At 50.4% G+C, this 11,648-nt stretch overlaps 1 protein-coding gene across 1 annotated transcript; it reads left to right on the top strand.

The window, feature by feature from the left end:
* Positions 1-374: 374 nt before the first annotated feature.
* LOC138176400 (LIM/homeobox protein Lhx8-like) lies at positions 375-11,432 on the top strand (the record flags this gene model as incomplete). Its single annotated transcript, XM_069107195.1, has 6 exons — positions 375-754; positions 2,866-2,952; positions 3,418-3,579; positions 7,181-7,302; positions 9,445-9,665; positions 11,235-11,432. Coding segments are annotated over exons 1-6 (871 nt in total), but the record flags the coding sequence as incomplete, so codon positions are not given.
* Between the last annotated feature and the right edge of the window lie 216 nt (positions 11,433-11,648).

The following is an 11,648-nucleotide window of genomic DNA, read 5'->3' as shown; positions in this document are numbered from 1 at the left end:
AGAGAGGAGCTTCCGAGGACATGGCCCAAAGAATCCCCAGTTCCCACACAATTCTCTTCCCCTTCTGTTTGTCTTCTGGGTTATTTCAGAAAAGAGATGTAACCCGAAGCTGTGTTTAGGTTATGGTTGCGGAGTAAGGGCTAGAGAGCTACAGCAAACCATGGGGACAGAGATTTTTCAGTCAAAAGTTAACAGGCTTTCCCCGTGTGTGTTTAATACAAAGCCCTGAGCGAGTTAGAGCATTCTGATAAAGATCTTAACATGTAGAGAAGGCGGGTTTTACGTGAGGAGGTGAGGCTAGTCATCCAGGAAAACCCCCCCCCTTCCCCCTTCGTGGAAGGTTCCACCCCCTGGAAAACAAAACTTTGCTTTTTTTTTTTTTTTTTTTTTTTTTTTTTTTCCCTTTTTTGTCGAACTGCCATCAGTTAGGTGAAGAACGGGTCCTCAGGAACCTCTCCCAGACCGTTCGTCTCCAAGGCCTTCTCGGATCTTGCTTGCGTTTCTTTTTCTTTCTCTCTTCTCTCTCTCTCTTTCTTTCCTTCCTTTTTTTGTTTCTAAGTTCCTCCCCCTTTCAGCTGTTCAGAGTTCGTCTCGTTGGGTACGAGCGAAAGCCGGAACGCGAGTCCTGGGCCCTTCCTGGAGTTGGTATGTGATAGCCGGGCCTCCCTGTGCCATGTATTGGAAGAGCGATCAGATGTTTGTGTGTAAACTAGAAGAAAAAGACGTGCCTGACCTGGCTGTTTCCACTGAGAAGGTGAGCCCGCAGATCAGACGCCTTCCTGGTCTGTCCCTGCGTCCGTCTGCCCATCTGTGCGTCCCCTGAAACAGCCCGGCTCCTGGGTGCGGGCGCATTTTCCTTTGCAGCTCTGACTTGGGGTATTATTTACTCAATCATCATCTCACCCCTCCCAACTCCACCGCCAGGAAAAACAAAGTCTGAGTTATGGAAGCTGCCGTGTGGGAAACGAAGCCTTCAGTGTAAAGCCGCTTCGGGGACAAGTGAGTGGGAGGTTTGGTTTTTCTCATTTGGGGCTCATTGTTCTTGTGGGGGGGGGGTGGCGCCTTGGGAAAGGCTGGCTCCACTGCCTAGGATCTCACTTTGTGGACCTTTGGGTCGCGGGGAGCTTTGGAGGCCTCCTGCAGGCGGGGAGAAAGGGGATCCGCCACCTCACGGGGACAGCACTCGGTGTTGAACGAAGTGTAAGGGCATCGCCTTGGACCCTAGCAATGGGCCTCACAAAACCAAGGCGCTGTAGGACAGCTCAGCTCTGGGCCGAGGCAAAATCACCCACCAAAAGGCGTTGGGATTGTTTTGGACGCCCTTTGCGCGCACGATCAGCTGGTCTGAGAAAAGAGCTGTGTGCTTTTTTGTCTCTGCGGAGCGTGCGGTTGCGTGCCCTCAGGCCCCCAAGAAGGCCCGGCTCCCGCCTCAGAGGGCCTGGAGGTCGCAGCTGTTAATGAATCCCCTCCATCAATCCGCTTAGCGAGTTCGGGTGACGCCTGTCCGACCAGCGCCCAGCCGCCAGCCTCGGCCCAGAACACTGGGGTCCGCCGCTGGCAGGAGGCGGGAGAAGGGGTGCGCGCACCCAGTCACGCACAGAGACATACACGCGTCTGAGTGCTTGGCGCCGTCTGCCCTTCGGCCACCTCTGGGCCTCCCCTGCAACCGAACGGGTTTGGTCAAGGTCTCGGGCTCCGGGGGCAGGGAGCTTGCTTAGTGGGGCCGGGCGGAGGGAGGAAGGGCCAGCCCGGGCTGCTCTGGGTCACGCTGCGGGGGCGGGAGGGCAGCTGGAATGGAAAGCTGGAGTACGAGTAAGAGAGAGGGAAGCGAGAGGCGGGGGCCGCAGTCTCCTGGAGCTCCTTTGAGCCCCATCCCCGCAAACCGGAGGACAGTGCGCGCCCACGGCCAGGCGGGGAAAGCTTGTCGGAAAGACAGAAAGGAGAGACACAGACAGACAGACAGACAGAGAATCCGAAGGGAGGGTGGGTTAGAGTGGGAGCGTTTTTTGTTGTTGTTTTTTAATGGCCCAAATTAATTCAGTTAGATTCTGCCTTCCATTCCAGGGTTAGCTTTTGGCGCTGCTTACCAACAATCCTCGGGCAGCTCTAATGTTGACTCTTTTTAATTGAGCTATTAAGTAGCGATTTATACCTAAAAGAAGCAGAGGAAATCCACCCCCGACGCCCCCCGCGGGCCCCTGGCCCCTCCCCCATCGCCGCAGCCACGGCTCTAATTGCGGCCGGTGTGCGGAGGGGCCGGCTGCGGGCTCCCGCTCCATCTGAAGCATTTTCATTCAAATTGCCGTCGGAACAAACCCCAGGCTGCGGCAATCCCGCCGCAATTAGCGTTCAAGTGTCCTATTAAACCTCTTCACCTTTGGGGTTAGCCAATTCAGAAAGGGCCCCCTTTGAAAACATATGTATGTCTTGCTCTTTTAATTGCCGCTATTAAAGAAATCAAGTTTCGAAGGCCCCCCTCCCCCCCAGCTCCCTCCCGGATCCTTTTCTTCTCTCCCCTCTCCCCCTCCTTCTCCCAACCCCCCTGCACCCCTCCTGGAGCCCAGGGATCCCAGCTCCGCCGTGATTGACGCCTGAAAAAAAAAACCACGCTTTGTCCGTGGCTGGTGATTAACTTGTTACCCCCAGCGGGGGGGCAGGGGGCCCTTCAGAGTCCCGCAGCAGCAGCAGGCAGGCGGGCCCGGTCCAGGCTCCCATCCCACCAGTCATCCACCCAGCCCTCGGGGGACAGCCGGCGGGGGTCCTGGACGGGTCTCTCTGCCCAACGCTGTCAGCCATCCATCTCGTTCTCTCTCTCTTCTTCCCCCTCTCCAATTTCTTTCCTTCTTTCCCTCTCTCGCTCCCTAGTTCCCCAGGCTCATGTCTGAGGAGTGCGGGCGGACTGCAGCCCTGGCGGCAGGGAGGACGCGGAAAGGCGCGGGGGACGGGGGCCTGGTAAGTGTGAACGCCTGTGTCTGCAGCGGAGGAGGGAGCAGGGAAGGGGGAACCGAGCACATCTCTGTTTGGTCCCCCGAGGCGGCCCGGGTTGGGAAGACTGGCCATCCCATTCCTCCGGGTTCCTCCTTAGCTGTGGTAGAGTTAATGTGTGAGAGAAAAAGTGTGCGTGCGTGTGTGTGTGTGTGAGTGTGAGTGAGTGTGTGAGAAAGAGTGAGAGAGCGAAGAGAGGGAGAAAGAGGGATGGGGGGCGGGGGGCAAGGGGGAGGGGGAAGAGCGGCCCGGGCTGGCGGGCGGGGGCGGATCCGGCCGGACTAGAACCTGGGGGTCACGGGCAGGGCAGAGCTTGCTGCTCCACAAGCCCCGTGGGCCTCGGAGCCGTCGGGGGCGGCGAGGCTGGGGCGCGGCGGAGCCCCGAGGGCCCCCGCGGTGAGCGTGCCCCGGGCGCTCTGCTTCCTCCGGCAGGTGAGCCCCGAGGGCGCGGCGGACGAGGACTCCTGCTCCTCCTCAGCCCCGCTGTCGCCTTCCTCGTCCCCGAGGTCCATGGCCTCCGCCCCCGGCTGCCCCCCGGCCAAATGCGTGTGCAGCAGCTGCGGCCTAGAGATCGTGGACAAGTACCTGCTCAAGGTAAGGGCTTCAGGGCGCCGGTCGGGGCTGCCCCGCCGGGTCCAACGCTTCCCTCCGGCCCCGGGGCCAAGGAACAGAAGTGGGGAGCGTCTCACGGGGCAGCACGCAGGAGGCTTGGGGGTCTCCCCATCCCAGCCCGAGGCCCGTCTTTTCGCGTTCTCGGGGTCTCCCTTCCTCGTGCGCCCCGGGCCGGCGCTCCCCAAATGCCGCCCGCGGAGAGAGAGGGCCGACGGCCGGGGCAGGCTCCGGAGGGGAGCCGGGATTGGGGGACGCTTGCCTTTGCTCCGCTCCCCCACCCCCAAGTTCTCAAGTCTCGCCGGTCTCGCCCGAAGGTGCTGGTGCGCCCAAAGCAGTCACCCCCTTCCCTGGCAGGGAGGGTTCCCTCACGGGGTCCTGCCCCCAACTGGCTTCGGAGAAGGCCCCTGGCTCAGGACCTTGCTCTCGGCCGGTTTCCTCTCAGCCGCCTGGGAGATTGGCAGAGATAGAGGGCCGCCCCACTTTTCGGCTCTTTCGGCAGAAGCTTGTTGGGACCTATTTGGTCTTCCCAATGCCCCTTCCCGGGGTTCTGGCCTCTGCTCGGGCGGAGTTGGCTTATTTGTGTCGGTTTGGTTTGGAGGTTTGGCCGTGGGCCTTAACGTCTTATGGGTCCTGCTAGCTTCCCCTCCTCTACCCCGTTTGCCGATTCGCACTGAAAGGCTTGAAGGGCCCTGGCAGCAGTTGGGGGGTGGGGACCCCCTCTAGGCCAATATGACTTTGCTGGTGTAATGAGCGCCCCAACAGTGACCGTGCCTTCTCCAAGGACGGTCACTTTCTGGTTCTGAGGCTTCCTTCCTGGAGGCCACTGGCAAATGTAACTGAAAACACAGTCAAGTTTCCAGCTTAAAATATCAGCGTTTCTTCATTTATGCAGTGGGAAGTCTGTTCCTTGAAAAGCTAATCCCAATAATAGCTTTTTAAAGGTGAGTTCTTAACGTGTCTTTTCAAAAACTTAGATAACAAATTTTCATTTTTCCAAATTGGTAACGTTGTTTTGGAGGATTAGTCTAGGCTAATTATACTATGTTATCCTAGACCTGCCTTTTTACGTGTAACTAAGCCTTTCAGTGATCACCCTCTCCCTGGTTTGGGCTTCTACAGAGCCCCTGCCTATAAGGCATTCTGAGGCCAGATTTGAGAAGTTGGTGAAGGAGCTGGTGCATTCAGAGGCTTTGCCTTTTGCCTTTATATATAGATATATGGGAAATGTAGACAGTAGGACCCTCCAGGCCTCAGCCATATCCCTCCAGGTTGGGGCATGTTTAGAGTAGAAAAGCCTGGTTAGGAGGCTGGGTGTTCATGATTTTTTGGAAAATTCATATGGCTTAAAACCCAGGCTTGATCCCTTGCTTATAAAGTTTGATTGGAAGGTGCCAGTTCAGGCTGCTACTGGGTAGTTAATTGTTAGCCACTGAGAACATCAGGTCGATGTGTTTGGCAGGAGAATGGAGCTCATGGTTTCTGGTGACTTCTTGGTACTGGCTAGTGGGCCTGGTTTTCGTCAGACTTCGGTTCAGATCCAAATCAGGGCCCAGATTCTGTCTTTCACACACTAACCAGAGGGACTGTATAGTTGAGTTCATGTTCCCTTTGGCAGAATTTAGCAGGATGGAATGGGAAGTGCTTCTAATAAGGTTAGACATATAGTGTCTCAAATGCCGGCTTAGTTAGATTTGGGTGAGCCTTTAAAAACGGACAGAGGCTTTCTCTTAAAAAGAATTTGAAATCTCTAAAGGAAAATCCCAAATCTCTCTTTGGAGGAAGGCTTTACTGCAAGGCAAAGGACCTTTCTTCTGTGGTTCTGAAGCTTTATTTATTGGCACTGAGGAAGCTCTGAAAAAGTGGGCCTTGGTTCCTTCTTTCTCAGCTGACACCCCAGCCCTCATTGGGGGTTCTGTGGATGGTGCTGGGTTTCCAACCTGCCATTTTATAATGCCCACCAGGGCTTCCAAGGAAATGCCCATTTGCTTAGGAAGAAATCTGAACTTTGTCTACTTTGGTTGGGTTGGAAGGGGCCTGGGTAGGCATATAATTGTGACAGGAAGCTGAAAAGGGGAGCTTTGGTCCCTTGCCATTCATTTTGTTTTGGTCAAACCCTTTGGCTCCTATGGGACCTCCTTCTCTGCAGGCTCAGATGAGATCCCACACTTGCCAAACCCCCAAGAGTGTCCTTACTATTTGAAGGTCAAATGCTTGGATGATGTTGCACTGGAGGTGGGTTGCAGAGCCAGAAACATTGTTGAATAGAGGGGCTGGCTCTGGCTGTTTCAGAAGCCAATCTCACTCATTTGTCCACCACCAGGGCTGCACCAGCATTAGGATTCAGTCACCTGGAGCCTAATTGGAAACCAGCATGTAGCTGGGGGGAGACTGACTTTTTAGATAGGAAGCCAGCCACACAAACACATTTTTGCTACTGATTTCAGTAATAGATTTGAGCTTCGTGCACAAGCCCCCTCCACGATTTCTCAGGCACAAGCACTTAGGTGACATTTTTGAATACTCTGTGTCAGTTGAGGTGTATTTCCGATTTCGCTTCCCCTTGTCTGACCCCAGATAAACGAAAGCTTTTCTAGGTTAGCAAGTGGGAAAAGCCAGGAAGAATAGGCCTTAAAGCTTTACTCCTGTAAACTGAAGTCCTTCCTGAAATTAGGCCTGCAGGGTCCAGTATCTCCTCTCTTCTGGGTGGTGATCAGAACAGTCACCACCAAGGGACTAAACCATTCCCTGGATACAAGGATTGACTGTTGCTGGAGCAGAGGAATGCCTGAAACGCAGCCCCCAGTATTCGGTTCTTCGGCCTGGTTGAAAACTAGCCAGGCAAATGATGTTCAGGAGAAAAAATGAAGCTGCTGTTTTCCTTTGGAAATCAGTGCCCAGCTGTGTAGTTGGGCCAGGAATGCAAACTCATGTTAGATCAGTTTGCCCTGTGGGTTTGGGTAGAGTGGGGATGACCAGGACTGGGAAGAAAACTAGCCCCTCCCATGGATCCAGGCTTTGTGGTGCTTAGGAGTTAAAAATCTTACTCAAAAAATCTGAAAGCAAAAAAAAGACAGCAGAATCTTTTGTGGTGATTTTAGAAGAAATAGGTAAGGAACTTCAATGTATTCCTAATTATAATCTCTGGGAGATTTGGAGGGTTGCATATTTATGCAAATATTAGCTGAAGCCCTTCAGGTTAGAGGCGGCATAGCCAAGTGTCTCACTGGGGCTCTGGCTGGTAAAGCTGGGGGCTCAGCCTGCCTGGGACATGGGCGTGACCTGTGGACTGAGCCGTGGCCTTGGAGTGCTGACACCAAGGCAGAATTGAGTGGGTGATGTGGAGCAGGGTACAGAATTTGCATGCCAGAAATTCTCCATGCTGATCAAATGACCAGTCTTTCCTGTCTGTGCTCCACTCCCCCCTCAACAACAGCACCAAGGTTTAAAATGGAGGCTGTGTCCCTCGGCTGCGTTCCTGTGTGCACTGACCAGGCTTTTGAGCCTCCAACTGTATGGCGGGCCACGTTGGGTTATGAATTGTTAGAAGAGCTTTCTTTTTTTTTCCCACTTGTTATCTTTCCAGGTGAATGACCTATGTTGGCATGTCCGGTGTCTCTCGTGTAGTGTCTGCCGGACCTCCTTAGGAAGGCACACCAGCTGTTACATTAAAGATAAAGACATTTTCTGCAAACTCGATTATTTCAGGTAGGTTAGAAAGGCATCAACTCAAAACGTTCACTTTCAAGGTTTGGTGAAGATCAGTCTTCTAGCAAAATTCACTTTGAAACGAGAATGATTTAATACATTTCACTGGGGTAGCCGAGGTGCCCAAACCTTTTTGAAACACAAGTCCTTTGGGAATATGTCCATCACCTACTTTACTGTAAAGAAAAAAAAAATCCTCACATAAGCCTTCCTCTTGGGGATGAAAGTTTGGTAGTTGGGTCTAGAAAAGCTGGCTTTTCCCAGTAGCCCCACCAAGATAATTCAAAGCAGCAGGGCCCATGAGTGAGGCCAAAGCCATGTCCGGCTTCTCCTGAGATGGAACCAAAATGTCTCAAGACCTTCCCATTACGATCCTCAGGAAGTTGGTCGTTGGCAGGCTAGATCTGTGCCCAACACACATAGCCACAGGTTACCCCCAGCACTGGGAGAGAGGCCCAAGTGTCCTTTGACCGGAGATGTTGCCTTCCCTGAACTCTGACCTTTGGGGCCCTACTTGAGACCCTCCCATTCTTGTCTCGGCATTATCTTTTCTATGTGAAATCTCATTGAAATGATTCCCAAGAAAAAGAGCCACTCAAGGCGACAATGGACCGAGACAGGAGGATATCTTTTACAGATGTTAAGCTTACTTTTCCAAAATTGTCAAGAAAAAAAATAAACTTTTCATTCTATCTCCAAAGGGGAAATATTTAGTTTTTCCAGAGGCATGTCATATTTGAAAGAAGGTACACTTCTAACCACTAAGGTACAATCAGGAGTTTGGGCTTTGGAGTTGGGTAGAGTGTGAGCGACTTCATATACATTCAGAATTTGGTGATTAGGAAAAATAGAGATGCTTAGTTAAAAAAAAAAAAAAAGGAGCAGGCTTTTTGACTCTATTGGAATCCCAGATGGGCTCTAAAGGCCCGGGTTTGCTTCCTTTGTTCTCCCTGGAGGCCCAAATACCTCCTCAAGTGATTGCAAGGACATTGGTATTTTAGAGGCCAGCTTTAGTAGCATTTCAGACTGGGACTTTGGGGCAATTGAAATTCCTACCATTTTACTTAGGTTGAAAATTGCTTTTGGGACACCATTAGTCAAAATCCCCAAAGTCCATTAAAGCAGTCAGCACGTGTTAGCAGCATTCAGAGCCCAGGATGGCGCTTTGGACATTATTGGCCCTTCAGAAGTGGGATCAAATGGACTGGAGCAGAATTGGACAGAAAACTTGCTAGCGCCTTTGTTTTTCTGCTTTCCGCCTATGGAAGTGCTGCTCTATTTGACAAATGCTCTCCAGGCACTAAATCTTAGAGGAAAGGAAGGGTTGTTGAGCAGAGTGGGAGGAACATCTTGTACCTTCATAAGGCCCACAGTCTGTCTCTTCCTTGAAAGTACCAAATGGAATTTTCCCTTATGGATAACAGCCCAGTATCTTGGGACTAAGGGACCAGTTGAGTGCTGGTTTTGGGGGGTGGGGGTGGCCATCCCGCCTCATTTAGTCACAGAGTAGTCTCCATTTTCCATCCCAATCTGCCAATTTCCTTAACTCTGTTTACGATATGTATGATACATAAGCATGTTTTTTCAATCAATTCTAGTAATGGAGTATTTGGAGTATTCAGAATCAGTCAGCTTTAAACGAGTCATCACTCGTGAGGCTGGCAGCTCAGCGTTTTCTCCTGGGCTGCCCTTTGGTTCAAATCCTGAGCATCCCCAGCATGTTGCCAATGATGGCTTTCATGCTTCCTGAGCTCATGTTGTGTTTGTTTATTTTACCCCATTCTTTAGGTTTGAATGTAGTGAGTAATTAAAAAGAAACCAAGAAAACCCAAAACTCCCAAACTACTATTATGCAGTCATGCACCGTCTTTGCTCACAGGGAATATGTCTGAATTAAAGCCCACTGTTGAGAAGTGTCTCTTTTGGAATTGTGAGGAATTATCATATTTTCAGAACATACTGAATCCTTGTGGGAGGAGAATTGGCAGAAAGGTCCCGTAAGCCTTCGAATGTTGGCTGGGAGTAAGCTAAGGGGAAGGGCCACCGTTCTGTCTCGCTGGTGCCTTCTTGCACAGCTTATTTTGACTCAAGATGAAATGTCTGTCTCCCTTCTCTGCCCCCCCCCCTTCTTCTTTACCATAGAAGATACGGAACCCGCTGTTCTCGCTGTGGGAGACACATCCACTCTACTGACTGGGTCCGGAGGGCCAAGGGGAACGTCTATCACTTGGCCTGCTTTGCGTGTTTCTCCTGTAAGAGACAGCTCTCTACTGGAGAGGAGTTTGCTTTGGTTGAAGAGAAAGTCCTCTGTAGAGTGCATTATGACTGTATGATGGACAATTTAAAGAGAGAAGTTGAAAATGGTAAATTCTCCCTTGGTCTCAGTGGATGTTGTTTGGGGGTGGGGGCCAGAGGAGGAGGAGGAGCATGGGGGCCACATCCTTCTCAGCTTCATGACTTGTGGGTTGGGAGTGTTTTTATTTGTTATATTATAGCCCAAATAATGGTGTGTGTGTGTGTGTGTGTGTGTGTGTGTGTGTGTGTGAGTGTGTGAGAAAGTGTGTTGGTGTGTGTATGTGTAAAATTATTTTTTACATGTAATAATTAATTGTACCCTATTCCTTAGATTTAGACCTCTCAGCATATGTATATAGAGCCACATATATTTTAAACTGTCAAACTAAACCTTATTTCAGAAACAAGCGTGCCGTATTTCTCTGATGGAGAGATTAGCTATTTCTGGATAGCTGATGATAAACATATCTTCCAGAAATAGTATTTATAATTTTACAGATTCAATTCCATTAATCAAAAAACTTCCTGAAATAACTTAACCTGTCAAAAATGTACAAGTTTTATTTACAAGGAAGTTGTGTCTCGATTAACAATGGATGGTGGGGGAAAATCACTTTCATAAATACAAGATTTTACAAAGACAGAACGAATTTGGCCTTTAGTGAAATGGACAGCAAGGACATTGATCTCCTACAGTTTGGGAGGGAAAATGATTCCACATCCTAGAATCCTAGATGACAAAGAGGGCAAAGATCCTGAGGAAATTAGGACTAGTGAAGAAGTCAGAAGCCCAGGCTGAAGAGGCCGCATGTATCGTATGGATACACGGACTGAAGCTGGGTTGGAATGTGATATTTCGGAGACTTTAAACTTGAAGCGAAATATGTCTCAGAACATCTCGTTCTAATGATTTAAAACCAGGACTTAGAGATAAGATGTTCTGACCAGGTGAACACTGAGACTGGCTGGCCAAACGACCTTCCCTTTGATTGAAATAGGAATATCATCACAATATGCCAAAAGCATTGGCAAAATGTCCCTTGGCTGTCTTTTTTTTTTTTTTTTAGTATAAATATTTTGCTGGAAAGTGAAGTGTGTGTGTGTGTGTGTGTGAGAGAGCATGTGTGTGTTGGTATTTGTGTTGATGTGTGTGTAAGTGTATGTTGGTATGTGAGTGTGTGTGTGCGCGTACGTACGTATACAGGCATCTTTCTCAGTTACATGGGAAGCTAACATGTGCACCGTCTCCGGCCTTTGGAGATCCCTTTGCTTAGCAGTGGTCCTATTTCATCCCACTGAGATGCACGTACTTTTTCTTAGGGCTAGTGCACAAACACTCTTTCCGTCCTGTCGTGTTCACATTGTGTTGTGTCTTTAAGTGTCAGCCCCAAGTCTTTTCTCCAGGGCGAGGGTTCCTGTTGGTCCCATGCCATGTGAACTTTGCTGTTCGGGCCTTTCTTTGTGTCCTCAGCACTTAGCCTGGGACCTGGTTCTTGTAAGTGTTTAAAAAATGATTGGTTGTTCCTGACCGGTCATATATTGTCTAAATAAGAAATGGGAAGATTGGATTCTGGCAGCCTGGATGTATTCATCCGGATGATCCACACAATTACTGTTATTTTCCTTTTGAACTTCAGGGAATGGAATTAGCGTGGAAGGCGCCCTGCTCACTGAACAAGACGTCAATCACCCCAAACCAGCCAAGAGAGCTCGGACCAGCTTTACGGCCGATCAGCTCCAGGTAGAAGTGGCCTGCGAGGGGGGGCGGGCATTAACACATGACTCCGACAGCCACACCAAGGCCCAGCTTTGTGTCCTTTTAGGAAACCAGCTGGGTGGGTCTGTAAAAATTCTCTGAGGCCCCAAAGTGGTTCATGGAGGTTCCAGCGGAGCAGGCATGTTCTGGAAACGGAACAGCAGCTACTCAAATCCCCCCCCCCCATGGCAGTTTGGTGTTATTCTGCAAATCAGAAGCAAAATGTTGACCTGTTGAGTCTTCCCAATGAAACTGGTTTTTAGGAATTTCCATCATTTCTAAAGGAAACAAAATA

The sequence above is a fragment of the Petaurus breviceps genome, unplaced genomic scaffold (genome assembly GCF_028583685.1).
Source record: "Petaurus breviceps papuanus isolate PSGF00001 unplaced genomic scaffold, PetGlider_PUasm1.0 88515, whole genome shotgun sequence".
NCBI lineage: Eukaryota > Metazoa > Chordata > Mammalia > Diprotodontia > Petauridae > Petaurus > Petaurus breviceps.
This window is presented reverse-complemented; position numbering and strand designations above follow the sequence as displayed.